The sequence below is a fragment of the Budorcas taxicolor genome, chromosome 25 (genome assembly GCF_023091745.1).
Source record: "Budorcas taxicolor isolate Tak-1 chromosome 25, Takin1.1, whole genome shotgun sequence".
NCBI classification, from domain to species: domain Eukaryota; kingdom Metazoa; phylum Chordata; class Mammalia; order Artiodactyla; family Bovidae; genus Budorcas; species Budorcas taxicolor.
This window is the reverse complement of record NC_068934.1, coordinates 36451084-36472264: the sequence shown is the minus strand read 5'-3', so window position 1 is coordinate 36472264 and position 21181 is coordinate 36451084. Positions and strand designations below refer to the sequence as shown.

At 45.3% G+C, this 21181-nt stretch overlaps 1 protein-coding gene across 6 annotated transcripts in view; it reads right to left on the bottom strand.

Moving 5' to 3' along the window:
- Nucleotides 1–21181, bottom strand: part of APLP2 (amyloid beta precursor like protein 2) — a 62524-nt gene that overhangs the window by 21858 nt on the left and 19485 nt on the right. For all 6 annotated transcript variants that reach the window (XM_052662072.1, XM_052662075.1, XM_052662073.1 and 3 more), the window contains exons 2-5: nt 7054–7227; nt 6087–6210; nt 1168–1280; nt 14–210 (exon numbers count right to left, since the gene is read on the bottom strand). In XM_052662072.1, coding sequence (XP_052518032.1) covers nt 14–210; nt 1168–1280; nt 6087–6210; nt 7054–7227 — 608 coding nt within the window. The remainder of the gene's footprint in view (nt 1–13; nt 211–1167; nt 1281–6086; nt 6211–7053; nt 7228–21181) is intronic.

Sequence of the window (21181 nt, the reverse complement as noted above, 5' to 3'; positions counted from 1 at the left end):
GGACAGAACTCACCTTTTATAAACATCATAGTCTTCCTCTTCATCCTCGTCATCGTCATCCTCGTCATCCTCCTCGTCCTCTTTGGACACCGCAGTTTGGACCACCTTTGTCTGCGGGCAGCACACGTACTCGGTGCCGTGGAACTGGTCCACCCCGCAGGGCAGCAGCATGCCGTAGCTGTACAGGGTCATCCCCTGAGTGAGGCAGGCCTGGGGGCCCGGGATCACGGTCAGGAGACAGCAGTGTGCTCAGAGACCCCACCCCTAGCTCTCTCAGGACTCAGCAGTGCGCTCAGAGACCCCCATCCCTAGCTCTCTCAGGACACAAGTGTGCTCAGAGACCCTACCCCTAGCTCTCCAGGACACAAGTGCGCTCAGAGACCCCACCCCTAGCTCTCTCAGGACTCAGCAGTGCGCTCAGAGACCCCCATCCCTAGCTCACTCCAGAAGAAGCCCTCACCAAATCATAGTGTTAAGCCTTTGTCACGGACACATTAATTTTTTGCCAAAAAGTTGTGATGCTACTACTTTACAGATTTACAAATTTCACTTAACCTGCAATGGGAAAATGTCATCTGGCCCAAAACAATGAAAGCCCAAAGGTGGAAAAAATTAAGGCTGGGGGGGTGGTGGTGGTGGCTTCTTTGAGTAATTATCAACACTGGTTAACAGTGGTCAGTAATAACACACATTCTTCAGTGGTGAGGAATTCAAATTACTTCATAATTAGACAAAATAAAGGCAACTGACTGGAAAAACCAACTAAACTTGGAGGACAAGCTAAGGAAGCTCATTCTCCTCAGAGGAAGAATGAAATGACTTCTAGTCTTGTCGGCATGCATGCCCACACAGATTTTCTGTAACTGGATATTTCCACACAGGCCTTGGGGTCTGGGGCAGCCTTACTGGATGCCCTGCCGAGAGCTTCTTAACAATCCTTTTAACGTCTTTGACTCCAGGCGCTGGACTGTTAATACTGTACTTCCTTACCAAAATATCTATTCTTCTTCCAAGTGTTTTTAAGTTAGAAGATACAAGTAACTGTAAACTTTGATGAGATAAAGGGGAAAAAACTGAGTTAAGAAGACTATTATTTTTCTGGAGAAACACGCTACTCTCTCTCCCGACAGGAGCAGCAGCCCCTGACTGCTGCCGTCCGGCCTTTACCTCTTTGACCACGGTGTGCCAGCGCTGGTGATTCTCGCACACCTCCATCCGCTCCTTGTGGAAAAACAGGCACTTCTCTGGAACTAGCAGAACATCACTGACAAATTCACCCACTAGAAAAGAGAAGCTTTGTCAGGAGCAAACCTGATCACAATTCAAGGTGAAAACGACCCGACTGCAGGTTACTGGGATGGCCACGCAGCCACGTGCAGACAGGAGCAGTCTCTGACGCGCGTGAGCTGAGCAGCAGCTCATCTGCAGGAGCCAACTGGACATTTCGGCTCCAGGCCAGGAGTCACAGCCGTGACGCCAGGGACTTCCTCCCTCCTCCCCGCTCTCCATCCCTTACTCCCGGCAGGCCTGCGGTATCCAGCAGGCAAAACAGGAAGAGGAGCCCATCAAGACCTCAAACACACATGATGACTCCCCACCACCTCTGACTTCACACCAACAACAGTCCCAGCCTCTCACTTCTCTATTTCTGCCCACATTGGGTTGAGTAACAAAATGTCCAGGAAACTGAGACTGCCTGTTCTCCCAAAGTACAGGTGAACTTTACTTTAACCCTCTGTGTACCTATAGACACCGCGCTCTAAGACAAACCACCACTGTGATGACTGATCCGGGTACAGACCATCAGTGGAGAGTGAATGACGAAGGGGGAGAGATGTCTTTGCAGAGGGAAGGTCTGGCAGACATGACTTTACCCGGGTGAGTGATAAGCTGACGGAAGTCATGTTCTGAGAACACATCACCTAGACCGTCTTTCTGCTACAAATAGTCATCTGGCTCTAATTATACACAACAATGAGAGGATGAGATAGTTGGATGGGATCACCAACTCGATGGACGTGAGTTTGAGCAAGCTTCGGGAGTTGGTGATGGACAGGGAAGCCTGGTGTGCTGCAGTCCATGGGGTCACAAAGAGTTGGACACGACTGAGGGACAGAACTGAACTGATACACAACAATGTGACAGAATCATATTCAGACATACTGTGTTAAACAAAGGGCTTAGGCTGTCAAAAATACTGTCATAAAAGATTCAGGAACGTCCTTAGCGGTCCAGAGGTTAAGACTCTACTCTTCCACTGCAGGGGGCACAGGTTTGATACCTGGTTGGGGAACTAAGACCCCCACATGCTGCCAAAAGAATAAATAAAAGATTCAAAAGAAAAAGCTCAGGAACTGTCCAGATTAAATATAATACATCACCCTTTTGGCAAGGGAGCTGCAAAGGACATTATTTGAACACTAAGGACAGTTGTCCCAAGTGTGACTGCTATATCACTGTCATAACCCGAGAATGCCCTTGCTCTTGAGAAGCTGAAAGCTACTTGGAGGTGAACTATCATAAAGTCCCAACTCACTTTCAAATGGTTTAACGATGAAAAGTAAGTAAAGGACACAAAATAGACAGAGTAAGATGGATAAGGCAAAACTGGAAGCCCAGGTAAGAGGTATAGAGTTCACGACTGCACTTACTACAGGTCTGAAACTTCTCAAAAATAAAAGCTGGGGGGAAATTACACATAGCTGCTTAGAAAATAGAGCCCTTATCTTTTAGAAATACGTGCTGAAATATTAAAAAAAAAAAAAAAAAGGTATCTGTGATTTGTTTCCAAATAATGAGGGGCTGGTGGGAGTGGGCCACAGACGGGGTAAGGTGGGTCCATGAACCGATGCCCGTTTGATTGGGCAATGGGCACATGGGGGGTAAGGCGATGATTCTCTCTGTGTCTGGGTATGTTTGTAATGTCCGTAATAAAAGGCTAGACACTCCGGGTCAGTAGATCCAAGGTGGGCCTCAGTGATCCACACTCAACGAACATCCCAGGGGGCCCACAGGGCCCAAGTGCAGGACACCGAGGTGGTGCTGGGCTCAGGGGAGACGCGATAAGTAGGGCGGGGAAAGGAGGCGGGCAGGGTCAGCTCTGACATTTTACAACAGCAACAACAACAAAACAACAAAAAGGAAAACCTAATAAGGAAATTGTCGGGCAAGAAAGGTCTTGGAGGAGTTCCCTGGTGGTCAAAAGGTTAGGACTTGGTATGCTCACTGCCAGGGTCCGGGTTCAAGCCCTAGCAGGGAAACTAAGATCCCAGAAGTCAAGTGGCAAGGTCAGAAAAAAAAAAGAAAAGTTATAGGCCTGAACTCGTGTGAAGTCTACACGTAGACCAGCTTCCCAGCCTCACCACAGCCTCAGGCCTCAGTCTCTGGGAGGCCAGGGGCAGCCCCTGACCTGCTGTGAAGGGGAACACACACTCTTGTCATCACAAGCAGCATCACAAGCAGCTGCCCCGTATCGACAGCCCTCCACAGGGCAGTGAGGTTTCACTCGCTATTAGCGCAGGGATTTGGGGGGCCCAATAGCTCAATTTGACACTAATGCAGGAATACAAAGGTGAATTACACACAGTGCTGCTCTCGAGGGCCTCAAAGGCCCCAGGGAGGTAGAAACAAAAGTTTACCATCAACCAGGCTTACAGTCGGAGCTTAGTACAGGCAAAGCCCAGTGGCAAACTAGGATTCAGCTCCACTGGAGAAGCAATCTGAGGCTCAATCTAAGTAGAAATCACTTGAATTCTGACGTCCAAGTACCAGCTCTCATTGTTGACACTAAGTGTATTTACTTGGCAATATATTTATTTTTGGTTTTTATTTTGGCCCCGCCTTGAGGCTTCTGAGAACAAGACATCATGGCAACCATCCCCATCCAAAAATCCTTCCAGAAATAAACAAGGACAGAAACAGCCGCAGGCTCACAGAGCTCCCTTCTTTAGGTGCAGGAGTCCGTCTGTATATAAACGTCAGAGATTAGTAACTACCTCCCCAAAATACCAGCACCTTTGCCTCTTCACACTTTACCAACTCTGTCCCACTCAGACCAACCTATTTAGATAAAACTTTATGGATAATGAGGCAACTAGTAGTAAGGTCAGCTATAAGATTCAGTTTGAAGGGGAACATCAAAGTGTAACTTCTCACTGAATATACTAAGTACCAGTGAAAAAGAGCCACACTGGGAAAGATCAAGTTGCACAGGCTTATGGACAAGGATGCAAAAGGAAGAAATGATTGCTAGGTACCATCTATCTATTGTGTATTCAAGAATGCTTTCATTTCCTTAAGCTTGAGAGTTTTACAGAGAATGAATGAAACCTCATACCCAGAGATTCCTTACAGCCAAATGCAATGAAAAAACATCTTCCAAACCACGTCACACACAACTTTTCAAAAGCCTCTCACCACTGCAGGGTGCTCAATTTTAAATAAACCCTGTTAAACACACACAGTGTCCTTTCCCCCACTCAACATGTTTAAAACAAAGTAATTACTATGTATTTTAAATACTGTTACTCAGGTGCTGCCTCTGTTAGTTTGCTATATGTGAGAATGAGAAAAGCAATGAATCCCATGTTAGGAAAGGTCTTAATGAAGGGAGGGAGGGGAACAGGTTAAGTTAATGGTTAACAGAAATAGCCACACACAGAGAACAAAGCAATGGATACAGAGGGAAGGGGGGGTGGGAGGAATTGGGAGGCTGGGACTGACACACTATTATGTATAAAACAGGTGACCAGTGAGAGTGGACTGTACCGCACAGGGAGCTCTACTCAGTGCTCTACGGGGACCTGAACGGGGAGGAAATTCAAAAAAGATTTGGAAACACGGCTGATTCACTTTGCTGTACAACAGAAACTAACACAATATTATAAAGCAACTATACTCTAATAAATATTAATTTAAAAATAAACACATCCACAGAACTCCAGAGGCTATCTACTTTTTGCTAAACTTTTTGTTTTATATTGGGATATAGCTGATTAACAATGTTGTGATAGTTTCAGGTGGACAGCAAAAGGGACTCAGCCATACATATACCTGTATCCATTCTCCCCCAACCTCCTCTCCCATCCAGGCTGCCACAGAACACTGCAGGCTATCTACGCTTAATACTCTGTGTTAGTCCTATTATAGATCATCAAAAATTGATCATTTTGCCCCATTAAGCTTTTATGACCAAATCTGCCCAAGTCACCCAGGTTACAGATGTGTGAACATAATTCAGGTGTGTTGACGATGAGTGGTCAGCATGAACACACTCACTACATAAACATTTGCAACCACCCTCCTTCTGGGTGATAAAATGTTACAGTGGTCCCCAAGTTCACTGACTGTTCATACAAACGCATGGAGTCAGGAACACCCTTATCAGCTGAGCCTTCAGACGGGCAGGTGGCACAGGGCCTGGCCAAGGCCGCCCTGATGTCTACAGCAGCTACGACTCACTCCTTCAGCTCCTGAACACTAACACGGAGTCTGATCTGGCTGGCGATACAGGACTTCAGCAAAATGTGTGGGCGAATTAAGGGGACCAGAAGACCACCCCTCAGGCTGCTGCAGTCCTACGCACGCTAGGACTGTTAACAGTCATTTCAGACTCTTGATGTGAACGAAGCTGGGCCGCTCTGAGGGCAGCACGCTCACTCAGGGCTGTAGAGAAGGCTCATCCTGTGAAGTCAGAGGATGTCCACAATGGGAGAGGCAGAGTGAGCGACCAGACGAGTCACCTATCAATGCCAGAAAGCTGCGAGTGTTCAAAGGTCCCCGATGAATTCCTACAGCCCTTGGCTTCTTAGCAGATGAAGCTATCTCACTGTGAGCCGAGAGAAAATGAAATGTAAGGGACTTCCAAGGCGGCCCAGTGGTTAAAACTTCACCTTCCAATGCAGGGGGACATGGGTTCAATCCCTGGCCAGGGAGATAAGGTCCCATTATGCTATGCAACATGGCCAAAAAATAAAAATTAAAAATATTTTTATAGTTTAAAAAAATTTTTTTTCAAAAAGAAAAGAAAATGTGAGACCGGGGACCCTGACTCACTGAGTGGCACCCAGAGGCCCCAGGAGGCTCACCGAGACACTTGAAGGGGATCACGACGTGGCTCTTGCACTGCTTCTCGCCCCTCCGGCACCAGTTGTCCACACTGACCGGCTGGTTTGCCTCCATCACATTTGTGATCTGTAGCTCTGGATACATCTGCAAGGAACAGGGAACATGCATGGTAAACGGACTTTGTCCATCACAGACGGGCACTGGCCGGGCAAGTGAGGGTGAGGGTCTGTGTGCTCAGCTTCGCCATCGTCCTCTGTAAAGGTGAAGACCCCTCGCTGCCCAGTTCCAGCTGAACTCCTCCTCAAGTACAGACATTCTGTGACCATTAGCTTTCTTTCGACAGGCAGACTTCGGAGCATTTCTAACACATCTTCTCTTTAAAAGGACCTACAGAAGCAACAAGCGTTCACCCCAAAACGAGTCTTATTAGGTACTGAGTCCACTTACAGGACATGTGTAAATAGCCAAGTTCATGAACTAAAACATTTGAAAGGCAAGTCTATGGAAGTGTCTGTTAATGAAACTATACAATAATATTCCAGCCCTGACCCCAAAGGCTAGTTTTGGTAAGAAGTTAAAACATCTCATATCCTTTTCTACATCAAGTGTTGACCTGAAAGGTCTGTTCAGTCAGACCTGAGAGAATCCCTTACGATACTGGTGGCTCCTGGCTACAGCCTACAAGTGCAAAACACAAGTGCACACCTGACATGGGGCCTGCTTCACGTCTTCCTGCGACACGTGGGAAGCCAAGGCTGCATCTCTATGGCCCTGGTCAAGCTCCTGCAGTATTCCTTCTGGAAAGGCCAAGAGCTTGCAGCACGCCTGGGCCAGGCACACAAGCAGAACAAAAGCTTGCTGCCTGGTCATTACAAGCTTGGTCTTAGGTCAAAAAAGGAAAACGATGGAGCACCTGTTTCTAAGGTTAATAGGCTCACACATGACCCAGAAAGAAAAGCATCTTTAAGCTTCAGGCAGCACGCTCACCTCCTGACAGTACTGGAGAACTTCTTCTTTTGTGCCAAAGCAGCTCTGGGTGCCCGCTGGGTCAGGCTCCCACCTCCCAGTCTGGATGTTCACATGCATGTTTAACTTCCCACAGAACATTGCGATCTGAGGCTCAGCAACAGCGAATCCTGTTCCAGCGCTGGCTGCGAGGGCCTACGGAGGGAAAACAATTCCAGGGTCACTCCCAGGAGGCAGGCGCGGAGGCGGCAGAGACAACTGACTTTTAAAAACTCTTCATTAGTTACTATTCGTTCTTCATAAACAAATCTTTTTCCCAGGAACAAAGCCAGAATAAAGACCTTTGGACGTCTACGGTGGAGAGAAAGGTGGGTGAGAAACATAACCCCCTCTCCACATCTGGATAGTTCTGACCTGGGAACAGATCATCCGCCTGCAGTCCCCTCCAACACAAGCAAATCCACTTCCCAGCCCGGAACACACCAAGCCACAGAGTACAGAATGGCAGAAGTTCCAGGGATTCTATTCAATTCACTCACACAACAAAATTTTATTGAGCAGCTATTATCTTTGCACAGCAGCATGCTAAATGGTTAACATACAAAGTGAAGTCGCTCAGCCGTGTCCAGCTCTTTGTGACCCCATGGACTGTAGCCTACCAGGTTCCTCCGTCCATGGGATTTTCCAGGCAAGAGTACTGGAGTGGGTTGCCATTAACTTCTCCAGGGGATCCTCCCGACCCAGGGATCGAACCCAGGTCTCCCGCATTGTAGGCAAACGCTTTACCGTCTGAGCCACCAGGGAAGTCAACACACAAGGATGAGCCAAAGATTACGCTCCCTGCCTGCAAGGGCTTACGGTCTAGTCCACAGTCGACTCTCACACAGGAAGTGTGATCCCACCCCAGACATCCTGAGAAGGAAGAGAATGCAGAGCTGGAGGAGCCTACGGTACAAAACAGGGATGTGACATAGGCCTGGGTAGGAGGTTGACTGGGGAAACGTCCCAAAGAGTGACACTGGAACAGCTCTGGGCATCTGTGTGGGGACTGTCGACTGAGAGTCTGCTGAGGCCCTAAGGGAGGGGGGTAGCACGCAGGGTCCAGACTGGACAATCCTTAGACCAAGGAAGGATGGAGTGCTGAGCATTTTAAGTACAGCCTTAATATTTCCAAATGCAGCTCTGATGCTCTCTGTATGCAAGGGAATGGCTCAGGAGCTGGAGAAATAACGGTAGCTCAGGTAAGACACCCCTGGGAGACAGGAAAGGCCTGGTGACGATGGTGAGGGGTGCGATACGTGAAAAGGGAACAGTAAAAGGGGCTTCAAGAACAACTTCATCTCGTGTTAGGAAAAAACCCCAGCTGTTTGTAGCCATTAATCGCTCACAAATTACAGGTGACAAAAAACATCTAGGTATGATGAAGCTCCTGCAGTCTCGTGCACCAGAAAAACACACAGGCATCTCTGCGTCTGCAGATATACCAATATTCACAGTGACATCCACAATAAAGTTTTGTTGTCTCTCCTAATATAAAGGTTCTTTAAAACAGAAATTAAACATCTTTTAAAAAACGTGAAAACTTAAGGGTCGGGTTAGATTATATGGTCTATTATGATCTTTTCAAAAAGAGCATAGAGCATTAATATTAAATGGGTCTTCCTATTAACAGGAGAAAGCAGATTTGGCTTTTAAAATATACAGAAAGTCGTGTTTTCCAGGCAAGTCTCATTGATCTGTGCTGATGGACTGATTACAGACATGAATGGTCCTTCCAATCAGAAGCCTACGTTAGATTCTGAAATACCACATTTTCCAGGACCAACTTACCACCTGTGCAAGTTTTGCTTTGCAGCTTATTAAGATTAGCCTGCTTTCCACTAGCATGAGACAAGGAAGCACGAACACTTGCTCGATAGTGGGGGGAAAGCTAATCTGGATCTAAAATGTTGCCAAGATCAATCAGGGCTGAGAAACACCTCAATGAAATCCAATGAGGAGAACAGTCAGCAACTTTATTAAGCAGAATAGATTGTTGCCCTACTGTGAGGAATAATCATTTATTAAAGTAGAAGACAGATACTACACCTTCAGAATAATTGATTGTGAAGCTACATACTGGAGTTAAGTCTTGTCTACTCAGAAGAAAGAAAAAAAAACTTAAGGTACCTGTGGCAAGAATGCACAGGTAGTACCCTAACGCAGGGGTCCCCAACCTTAGGGATCTAATGCCTGCTTACCTGAGGTGGAGCTGATGTCATTACAGAAACAAAGTGCACAATAAATGTGCTCAGATCATCTCAGAAGCAGCCCCTCACCCTGGTTTCTGGTGTCAAAAAGGCTGGGGACCACTGCCCTAGTGGCATTCAATTCAAATAGATCATTAAAAGGTATAAAGAGGCATAAGATAAAGATGCTTAATTCTCACACTGAGCTGGAGATATGCACAAAAAATGCCTCTTGTACTGGTCATTCTTCTTCTGGGAGCCATACTGAGGATCAGGCCTAGTAACCTGGGTTAAGATGCTCAGGGAAATGAGCATACAGCACACAAGGGGGCACACACAGAGACAGAGGGGAGCGAACCCCAGGACGCACTCTGCACTGAAACCAGTATTCTCAGCCAATTCCTTCCTTCCAACTCGTCAAAAGCTTAGACAGATATAAACAATCAACGGGTCAGGAAATAGTATTTCCTAGTAGCTTAGATGCTCAGCCGTGTCTAACTCTTTGTGACCTCATGGACAGTAGCCCGCTAGGCTCCTCTGTCTATGGAATTCTCCAGGCAAGAATACTACAGTGGGTTGCCCTGGCCTCCTCCAGGGGATCTTTCCAACCCAGTGATCAAACTTGCATCTCTTACGTCTCCTGCACTGTAGGCGGATTCTTTACTACTGTGCCACCTGGGAAGCCCAGTATTTCCTAATCCTGCTACAGATGAACTGCCATGATTAAACGTGAAAGATGCTGAGCCACAGTTTCTAAATTCTGGACTAGACTTATGGATATATACAACAACAGGGCTAAATCCAAAATCAGATTCGTGGTTATCCATAAAAGAGTTAACGACTGGGAAAGAGGACAAGAATATTTTTGAACAATAAAAAATTTTTACAAGTTTTAGTCTGGTAATAATTGCATGCATACAAACATTTTTCACAACTGAAACAATGGTACATTCTAATATGAAACAAGTGGAATGCCAGGGTGGGATCTCAGGGGTGGGATCTTATCTTTCAGAAGTACAGGGGCAAGGGAGGGAAGCCATTTGCCTCTTATATTCCAAAAATGAATGTAGGTAAGAAGCAGCGTCAGCTACGTGAGCTCGCCCAGGCCACAGAGTGGGCGTGGTCAAGATCATGCAGGCAAATGCCCATCTCACAGCAGATGATGGCCTATGCGTGGCTGTTGGCTGAAAGACCACAAAGGCTCTGACTGTAAGAATGCTCAGTTTACGGGTCAGCCACGGAGGTCAGCACACTGGTGCTAAGTGCACTTGATCTTTGTGTAGAGATAGTCGACATCATCTTCCCCAAAGAGGATCCCAAACACCCAAGGGTAAAGCAGCAGAAAGCAGCAGCTTGCAGCCACAGCTCCTCACATCAGTTACCACGAAGGGAAAGGAGGGCAACTGGAATTGGTCCAGACAGCTCATATGCTGCCGTGATTCACTTCTGAGTTCAGAAAGATTAATCCTTGTGGTCATCAGAGACTCTCAAGAAGGTATCATTTGGAATATAAAAAGCCTCTGCGGACCGCGTCCAGGAATCAACTAATCAAACATACCCTAACCTTACCTAGAGTACAATAGGATTTTTTGTTGTTGTTGTTTTTTGTTTTTCCTGTAATGCTTGTGCTTCTTTCCTTTGAAAATGCTCTTATTTAATGTGCTCTCCATTTTCTGAAGCACACACTGTGCTTTGATCCATTACATCAACATATAAATCAATCTGCTTCTTAAATCTAACATGTTACAAATGGGATTTTGCTGCCAAGTCAGCACTTCTGACATCCTGTGAACCTGGAATCCTCCACCAGAGAAAATGAATGTCCCGTGCCAGGGCGCTGTGGCCGGCCCTTGATCTGTGCGTGCTGCAGCACTTTCAAGGCTTTGAGTACAAATTGCATCAACTGCTTTCCTAGCCCAGCACTTCCACTTTACTTAATAATTCATTCTTAATAAGAAATCCCATTCTATTAATTTGGCTCAGGAAGAGTTTAGCTACCTGAGGATGGAAATTCAACTTGGTTAAAAGTGCTTGTAGTCACTTGGTTGAAAACCTGAAATGGCTTAAAGCAACAAATAAACAGGAATAAACAGAAATCTCATCCTAACGCCGATCAAGGGTCTTCAGTCATCACCCCAGGAGAAGCATCTCCTGGGCCCACCTCAGCCCCATCTCCCTTCACGAAACTGCTCCCCCATCCAAAGCAAACAGGCAACCCATCACTTCCCCACTAAAACTACTGCCCCAGGATATGATTTGTCTCCAGGCTCTGTTGAGAGTGCCTGCCATGGAGGGAGCATCCTTCAGAGAGGAGAGCTTTATCTCGTTCCTGAGGGAGTCTGCTTCCTGGCACAGGAAGTGCCCCCGTGGTCTGGTCCAGAGCCTCACAGCTTCAGCTCCCATCATAGCACTGAACAAGCAGTGCCTACTTACCAAGGCACAGGAGTGACATCGAGACAGACTCTTACTCAAAGACGCTTTTAAAAAAACGAAGTCAGTAAATAACAATCTACTCGTGGATGTGAAGATCCTATATTCATTTCTGTCTGCTCAAGTTCTGAATGGCACCTCCTAAATTAAAAAGACTTGTCTGTGTTCACACACCTGCAGCTAAGATTTACTTAATCGAGCAAAGTTTAACAAAATCCATAGTCTCAAGGTTATTGCCCCAATATATTAACTACAAAAAGGAAGACAAATGACTTCACAAGTGGAGACACTACCGTGTCTCCAGCAATAATTCAAGTTAAGAGGACAGATGAGCAAAGACGCACCGATCGCTGTCCCTGACTGGAGGCTACGGACAAAAAAAAAACAGATGCAACGTGGGAGCCCAGACAGCATCCTAGAACAGGAAAAGGACGCTGGAGGAAACCTGGAGCCGGATGTGAACAAGGCCTGTGAGTCAGTTAACAGCACGGTACCAGTGTCCACCTCCCATCTTTGATAACCGCACGAGGGTTGTGTCAGATGTTAACATGAAGAGAAACACCGTGTTAACGTATGGGGGAACTCCCTCTAGTATTTCTGCAACTTTTAAAATATTCTAAAATTAGTTCAAAATAAAACAGCTTTGGTGTTTTAAATCCTGTTCCTCACTTGCCTGAATCTGACTGTGACTGCAAGGTTTCAATCTGTCAAAAGGAAATGAAACACTTCGGCAGGACAACTAGCAAGTAAATCAAGCAGGCCCAATACCTGAAAAACTGTTTATTCTGAACATACCATAATGTAGTAGAACCCCCATGTGTGTATAGATTATATCTGATTTCTCTCCAGTGGGGGGACTACTACAATCCTGCCCAGAACCTACCGTGTAAGAGACCCCACTTCTATTACTGTCCAAAGGGTGACCACAGTCTGATGCCCCAATTACGTCTTCCCTAGCAAGAGTGAAGCTTTCAACTGAAGCTCCAGGGACTTCCCTGGGGGTCCAGTGGTTAAGAACCTGCCTTGCAATGCAGGGGACACAGATTCAATCCCTGGTCTGGGAATTGGGATCCTACATGAAATGGGACAACTAAACCCATCATGGACAACTGTCGAGCCTGCACTCCAGAGCCTGCCAGCTGCAACTGGAGAGTAGCCTCTGCTCGCTGCAACCAGAGAAAGCCTGAGCACAGCAACCGACAGCCTGTGCGCCGCGACAAAAAGCCAGTGGGGCCAAAACGAAATAAATAAAAACAAAAAAGCTCCGGGCTTCAAACATTGTAACCTACTATTTAATAAGACAGCAGAATTCTTGTTGAGCATTTTCCAGCTTTGGAAGCAAACAGAGAAGCCTGCGCTTAAAAGGGAGTTTACACCACACCAGCTAAAAATCCTCGGTCTCCCTTTTCTTTTTTCTTAACATTTGGACTTAATTCTAATTAGAAACTGGTGAATTAGGTTAGGCGGAAGAACTCTAAATGTAAAAGGCCATTTTTCTTCCAGTGACATATGCCAGCTGTCAGGTATCATTTTTGTAGGCAGTAATTTATACAAATGATCCTGCTTTTATTAGAGCTCTAAATATTCAAGTATGGATAAGGTATCAATTCCAAGACTGAAAGCAGTTTAGAGTGTCTCCAAGGCTTTTGACAGGAACATGGTGGTCTGTCCATCTGGGCTATACTGGGAAGGCTGCAAGCATTAAGGTTTAAGAGCGGTCTGTCTTTAAATGTTTCAGAGATGAGAGCTAATAGTCTTTTATAAAGTTACTGAAATACAGAAAACACTTTCATATATCAAAAAAAAAGGAGTAGAACCGTGTTCATGGATCTAGAATTCTCAAATGAACAAATTCTCTACAGGTTCCTGTGTTTCTTTCCAATTGCCCATAATAAAATAGGAATTCTACAAAACTGACGTCCTTGGGTACAGAGGTCCTAGGGACGATGGGCTTTTCCAACCATCATCTCCTAACCCCAGAGCAAGTGCATGACATGACGGCTAAGAGCACCGGCTGTACGGGGCAGATGAAGCGTGGCTGAGTTCTGGCCCTACCACTGACGAACTGTGCCACATTTGAGAGGTTACCTAAGTAACCTCCTGGACCCCAGTCTCCTGTCTATAAAATGAGGACAATAATAACTAGACACCATAGTGATGTTTTGAGGTTTAATGAGTTTCACACACATAAAGTGCTTGAAATAGTGCTTGTTACACAGGAGTTCTTCAAGTGTTGGTGGCTAATATCATCAGGCTTTAAACTTTATCTGTAAAATAGGGCTACTGACACACCACTCCTCTCAGGCCTGTTGTGGGATTAAATTAAGAGAATGCAAGTAAGCACTAAGCAAAACTCCTGACTCAAACATCAGTATTGTTATCATCGGCTGGCTCTTGAAGGCATCATTCTCTCAGGCTGCCAGAACAGGGGCTTAAGTCATGGGTGTACCACATAAGCAGTCACGTCCCCACAAATCCATGAAACGGAGTGAAGATGGCACCTTCCTTCTCTAGATTTGAAATCTGGATGCACCAGAGTGGGCTGCATCCACACTCCATGCTTTATTTTGAGGGAATTCAGTCATCAAAAGTTCACACGACGATTCAGTACCAGGATACCATATAAAAAGAGAAGCACCGGGGTTGCTGGCTTCCCGGTTCTGGTTTGGCTTCCTGCTGAAAGTGAGGTCAAGATTAATCTGTGTTTCCTATCAAAAGGACACTACGTTATTTCCCTAAATCTTGAGGACTGTTCTCTTTGACCTAACTGGGTAAGTAGTCTTGTGGAGGTTATTCTCTCTTGACCCCAGTTATCCCTTTCAGGGGATGTAAATATAGCGTTACCCAAATGTTAGGTGTTTCAATAAATGACACCCATGGTATCAGCTCTGGCTCCCATTACAGCAGACAGAAGTCCACGCTCCTGTAACTCTTGACACATGAGACACACAGCTTGCAAAAGACAGCCTCCTTACTACATAAAAATCTGCCCGATTCCCAGGCAAAGCAGTGACCTGTCATTTTTGAAGGCTGTGACCTGCAGAGGTCAGAAAGCTGGGACGGTGGAGTGTGAATAGTAACATCAGACAACCTCCATGGTGTGCACTCGGCCTTCCCCTTGGCAATCACTGGCCAGTATTACCCAGGCAGCAACCAAGGGCCTGAGAAACAAACAGCTCAGGCAGGCTTGGCGGAGGTGGGGGAATAGGCATGTTTTCTAAACCTTAAAAGACTGAAATGATTTCAAGTTACTAACACCAAGAAGTACAAAGATTAAATATTATTCATTAAATATGTTCACTCCAAACCATTCTTATGGACTCACAGATGACAGAAACAACACAAACAATGGAGCACTTTCTGCGGCATAGGCAAGCACAAACCTGGCAATATTCTCAGAAATTAGAAGCATACTTCTAACTGATCTGATGCTCTCTAGTATTTTGTGTATTTCAAATGCATTAGGTCAATCATTAAAAATTAGGTAATTTGGAGGCTTATTTCGAGTATTTTATATACTTGAAACACAATAAATCATACCTCTTTTAGTAAATTCTATTCTTCAGATAGACTTAATTCACTAAAATAAACACTTAGTGATTTTACCAAGGTTAAAATGGGTAACTATCCAACATGTCAGCTCTGGCTGCGATGCTCTGACTTCAAGGTGTTCTAACCACAAACGTGATCGGTCAGTGTCAGATACTGGAATTGATTTCACTGGATCTTTTTTCCTTTAAGTATCTGGGAAAAGATAACAAACAAATCCATGCAGCAGCAAACATCCCCACGTAAATATTCAGGACAGTTTTTCCTGGTGTTTGAAAGCAGGGTGTTCAAAAACACGTGCTGGGGTCTGCTGCAGTCTGTAACACAGTCCTCATGGAAGTAAGAGACGCCTGGCGAGCAGGTGCACAGTGGATGCGGACGGTGCTAGCTGCTCACTGCCCTACTTGAGAAGTGACTGCCCTGAGTTCTACGGCGCTCTTCTTTCTACCTTCTGTTTTAAAACATTTTTCATAGGATGACAGCAGTACGAAATGGGTAGTCTGTTTTTAAAAACATATTCCTTCTTTAATATTAAGAACTGATAACCTTACCAAAATTTTTTTCTTAGCTTTACTATCCCATGAAAAACAAAGCATTAGCTCTTTATTTCTTAGGTTCTGTGATGCTGAATGGGAAGGGCAGAAATTCTTTACAAATAGAAAATAAGACAATTTGCCAGGATGACTTGCACAAGGCAGGGAGAGGAAACGCACATTTGAAAATACAAAAAATGCCAATTTCCACGTGCGATTCTGTGAAACATGTTCGTGCTTATAGGTCAAGCAACAACCACACACTAATCTTCATGTAACAAATCACTGTAACTTCTAAAGTCCATTAAAACAGTTGAGAAAATAACACAAATATGAGAGTGATCCGTCCTCTCCAAGTTCAAAGCAAGTCAGAAAACCATCTCCTCCCATGATTTACGTAGCATTATCAGCTCACACCAGGTCTGCCTGCAGACAGTAATTCTTCCTGTCTGGGACCCATGCCCATGAGCACTATTGTAATTATCAGCAATTTAAAAAAATAAAGTAATAAAGCGAGTATGAGCGGCTAGTCAGTATGTTCACTGCTTGCTGTCTCTGCCATTAATTAGCCTTCCTGGGTGCCAGCCACCTAACCACTAAATAAATGCAGGAAGGAGAGCAGGAAAAGCTACACATGAGTAAAAAGAATAAATAAAAAGGGCATCAACATCTGTGTGAATGCTCCCCACCAGGAAAAGCACAAAAGCACTCATCTTCCAGTGGTCAGGTGGGCCCTGGAGACACTGTGTCCATGCTGCCCTCTGCAATCCACTCCACTCACAGCATCTGAACCAGCTCCAGGCAGAACACAGCACACACTCTCACATTCCCAGAGATTCCATCTCTTGATGACCCCGGCTATCTGCCCCCTCCTCCCTCCATCACCCCACCAGGCACTGGGTGCCACCCTTCTGGGCACAGGCCAGGGTCTCTCCTGCCTCAAGGCACCTAGAACTCACATCTCACCTCTCAGGACCCAGTTCAAATGTGCCTCCTTCTGGGGACCCTTCCCAAGGACAGGCCCCAACCTGTTGGTTGTTTTATTTTCCCATCAAGCAATTCAAAACCACCCTCCAATAGAATGTAGGTTTCTGGGGGCAAGAAGCGGGGCTCTCCGGGTGCTCTAACTGCATCTGCAAACAGCACCTAGAACCTAGTAGGTAATCATTGACATCCACGGAGGTGACTGACTGATTCTAAAACCTGTGCTCTTGTTTTTTTCCCAAGACATTTAGTTAAACTAATAAGAATTAGCAGATACCGCTCAGTGGCGATTTCTAAATGATGAACACTGTGCTGGTCTTCACATCAGTACATATATAATGAATGAACAAGTTAAATGAAAAACAAAAAATCCAGGCAGTGTAACAAGGCTTCATTTTTAAAATTTTATTGTCACGTGAGTCCAGCTGCCTAGCCCAAAAGCCACCACCACCCAGCTCCTAGTGGAGTCCTCCACCCCAAGGCGGGTCCTCCTCGGGGGCGCCCCTCACAGCCCTTTCTCTCACTATTTGCCGCCTTGATCCTAAATGACAAGTGTCCCTCTGCACCTTTTCAGTCCAGACATTCTCCATCAACTTTCTATTAAAAAGGACTGAATTCAAACGACCAGACTCTCTGTTCAGCCACCCTCTTCCCTGTGCCCTGTTGGTTAAATCACTCTCCTGTTCATATGATTATAACATAAGCAGGTACTATGGTTATAGCTCCCTCCATAGGCATCTACCCTCCTCAGTCTCAGCAAGGCCACCTCTTCCTTTACTTTCCTGTACCAATGGTTGGTGGGCTTCCCCGGTGACTCAGCAATAAAGAACCCGCCTGCCAATACAGGAGGCACAAGTTCAATGCCTGGGTCAGGAAGATTCCCTGGAGGAGGGCATGACTACCCACTCCAGTCGTCTTGCCTGGAGAATCCCATGGATAGAGGAGCCTGATGGGCTACAGTCCACAGGGTCGCAAAGAGTCAAACATGACAGTGTGTACACAGTGATGGCTTGCACTCCGTCTGTCAGGAAGATCGGAGGAAGACAGCACACCATCCTCCTGCGTCACCTGTGCAGATGACTCTCCAGGAGAGACCCAGCACAGCCACCACTCCTGGGGCTCCGATCAAAACCGTCCTGAAGACTCCTCCCTTCTCTCCTGTTCCCCACTCAGTCCTCTCTCCTTCCTGACTGACCCACTGTGTCAGTGGCTCACAGCTTCCCACGGGCTTCTGGGAAAAGGTGTGTGGTTGCTGAGTTTCAAACGTGATGGGTCTCAAAATAAGCTTTTATTTTACGCACACACTTTGTTGGCCATTTGGACAAGCTCTAAATTGTAATGACACAACTTTCCCTCAGAATTTAACGGGTAGGACTACTTTCTTCTAGATTCCAGCATTGCTGCTCATATATCTAGCCAGTTTGATCCCTAGTTTGCTGTGCAGGTTTGGTTTTTCCTACCTGGAAGTAAAATTTTACCAATCTCTGGTATCCTGACATTTGACTACAAGGAGCTTTGGTCTGGTTTTTGTCACTCACTTGCCTGACCTTTCACTGGGGTCACATCAGTGTGAAACACTCAATCCTGGGTTTCTTCTCTTTCTGAAATTCTCATCAGGTGCATCTTACCTTTATCTTTTCTAGTTTTTGTTCTTTCTTTCATAAAGATTTCTAACCAGATTTTTAAATGTCTGATATCACATTTCTAATAACCAGCAACTCTTCCTTTTTCTCTGAAAGTCTTTTTTTTTGTTGCAAAACTATTTCACAGAGCCAATATCCTCTCCTTTCTGAGATAAGCATCAAGAGCCTACTAAAGTTATCTGTCTGCTCCCTGCACAGTCTTCAGGTTGCTTTCTCCCCATCATTTTGGCTCTGGTTCATGGTGTCCCTGAAGTAGCTGTGACCCTAAGTCATCTAACTCAGTATTAAAGAAGGGGACGCTGTAAAGCTGGCTGGATGTCTTCAGCACATGGAAAGAACTTGTCCAGAGAGGAATTCTACAGCTTCCCAACTTGGGCCCCGAGCCTGGCTGTCGTGGGTCTGGGGGGCCTGACTTTCCCCTCTCAGTGCCTCGTGCTCTGCTGGGCCTGGGGTCCCAGAGTAACCTGTGGTCTTCTCCTGGGGTGCAGAGTGGGGGTGGTATTCAGGGACTAATTACTCATAATGGCAACCCACTCCACTATTCTTGCCTGGAGAATCCCATGGACAGAGGAGCCTGCTGGGCTACAGTCCACAGGGTCGCAAAGAGTCGGACACAACTGAGTAAGTGAGCACACACACACACAGAGATATACTGAATTAAACAAAATGTATTGTCAAAGCTCTTTTCGTCTATTTTTGCTTTTTAAAAAATGTCAACTGGAAAAAGTTACATTTCATATGAGGCTTGCCTTTCTTTCTAGCAACAGGGCTGTGTTAAGTGTTCAGCTAACACTGTGCTAGGAATGACTTTTTTTCATTCACCTGTAGACTGTTTAACTTTATTTTCCTTTCTTTCATTATGAAGGAAGTTTCTGGCCATTACACGAATGGGGTGCTTGGACAACTAAGTAGGTGAGAGCCGCAAAGCTTCTCTGAAGAGGCCAGGCTAGACAAGTGGTTACAAGTAAAATAATGAACAGGAATTAAGACAGGAAAAAGGACCTTGAGACATTTCTTCCTAAAAGGGGAATTTGGTGTAAGTTATATAAGTGGGTGAAGTAGGGCCAGGAGCCAGTGCTCTTATTTTATCCAACTGCTGGAGGGTGGGGGAGAGGAGGATGATTCGCCTTCATCTCCCAGCTCTTTAGATCTACAAACAGTAAAAGAAGCCTGATTAAGACAAAACTAGAGTAGACAGAACAGAAACAAACAAAAACCCCACTCTCCTAGGCTTCGGACAACCACAGAATCAAATGCACGGTGCTGACATCACCCAGGAGTTGATTCAATTATTTCTGTTTTGAGTCAACACACATTTCCAACAACCTTAGAAGAGCAGGCTCCAGAGGAATCAAAATGAAAGAGTCACAAGTTCTCACCCACAAGGACACCTGGCTGGTAAGGAAGACATCATGCAAATAGAATAATCCTAATAGAAAAGGAAAGAGACGCAAACTCCATCACATAGGAGATGCCCAGGTTACTGTCCAACTGGTTCCTAAGTGGCAGTTAAAAGTGAAGCCACAGTAAAAGGTACATGACAGGACCCCTATTTAATGTAGGTATAATACTATAAATTGGGAGTCTATTCCTGACCAAATAGGAAAAGAAAGAGAAATAAGGACAGACACAAGTGTTGTTATAAACCTAAGTATCTTGATCGTAAAAGTTCTTTTGGAGTTCTTTATCTTTTATGGGATGGAGTGGCTGAGGCTTCTTAAAATATTTAAACCTAGAGGATGGCATCTCTTTCCCTTCAAAATGTCCCTGGGGCAGGCATGGGCATCCTCTGTTGCTCTGACAACCATACTACCTCCTTCCAGTGTATATGCCTGGATGGTGCTCACTGCTGGTTCAGTGCACGTGAATGCCTCAACCACGTCCAGCAGGGATGCGGGCATCTTCCCCAAGATGCGTTCAGTGATCTTTTACTCCCAATCTCAACTAACTTTTCTAGAAACCTCTGTGATGTCTCCATGTCAGTGTTTATAACCTTCCCCTGAGCATTAACTTTCTTAAAAATCCATCCAATCATTTTTTTTTTTTTTTCTGGAGCAATTAAATCATCCTTTCCTTGTGCTAAAAGCTCCATCCGCTGATGATTTACAGACACTGCCCAATCAAGCTTAATCAATTACTCTGTATAATAACACGCCTTTTTAATTTAAATTCAGACACTCAACAAAAGTAATTCAATAAAAGGCAGATGAGAGCATGGCAACTATCAGCAAACTCCAACTAGACTTTGAATGAAAAAAACGACAACCACCTTGCTAAATCATCTTATGCATCCCCAAACAATTAAAAAGTACCAAATAGGAAGGCAACAGTTAGAACTGGACATGGAACAACAGACTGGTTCCCAAAAGGAAAAGGAGTACGTCAGGGCTGTATATTGTTACCCTGCTTACTTAACTTATATGCAGAGTACATCATGAGAAACGCTGGGCTGGAGGAAGCACAAGCTGGAATCAAAATTGCAGGGAGAAATATCAATAACCTCAGATATGCAGATGACACCACCCTTATGGCAGAAAGAGGAACTAAAAAGCCTCTTGATGAAAGTGAAAGTGGAGAGTAAAAAAGTTCGCTTAAAGCTCAACATTCAGAAAACGAAGATCATGGCATCTGGTCCCATCACTTCATGGCAAATAGATGGGGAAACAGTGGAAACAGTGGCTGACTTTATTTTGGGGGCCCCAAAATCACTGCAGATGATGACCACAGCCATGAAATTAAAAGACGCTTACTCCTTGGAAGGAAAGTTATGACCAATCTAGAC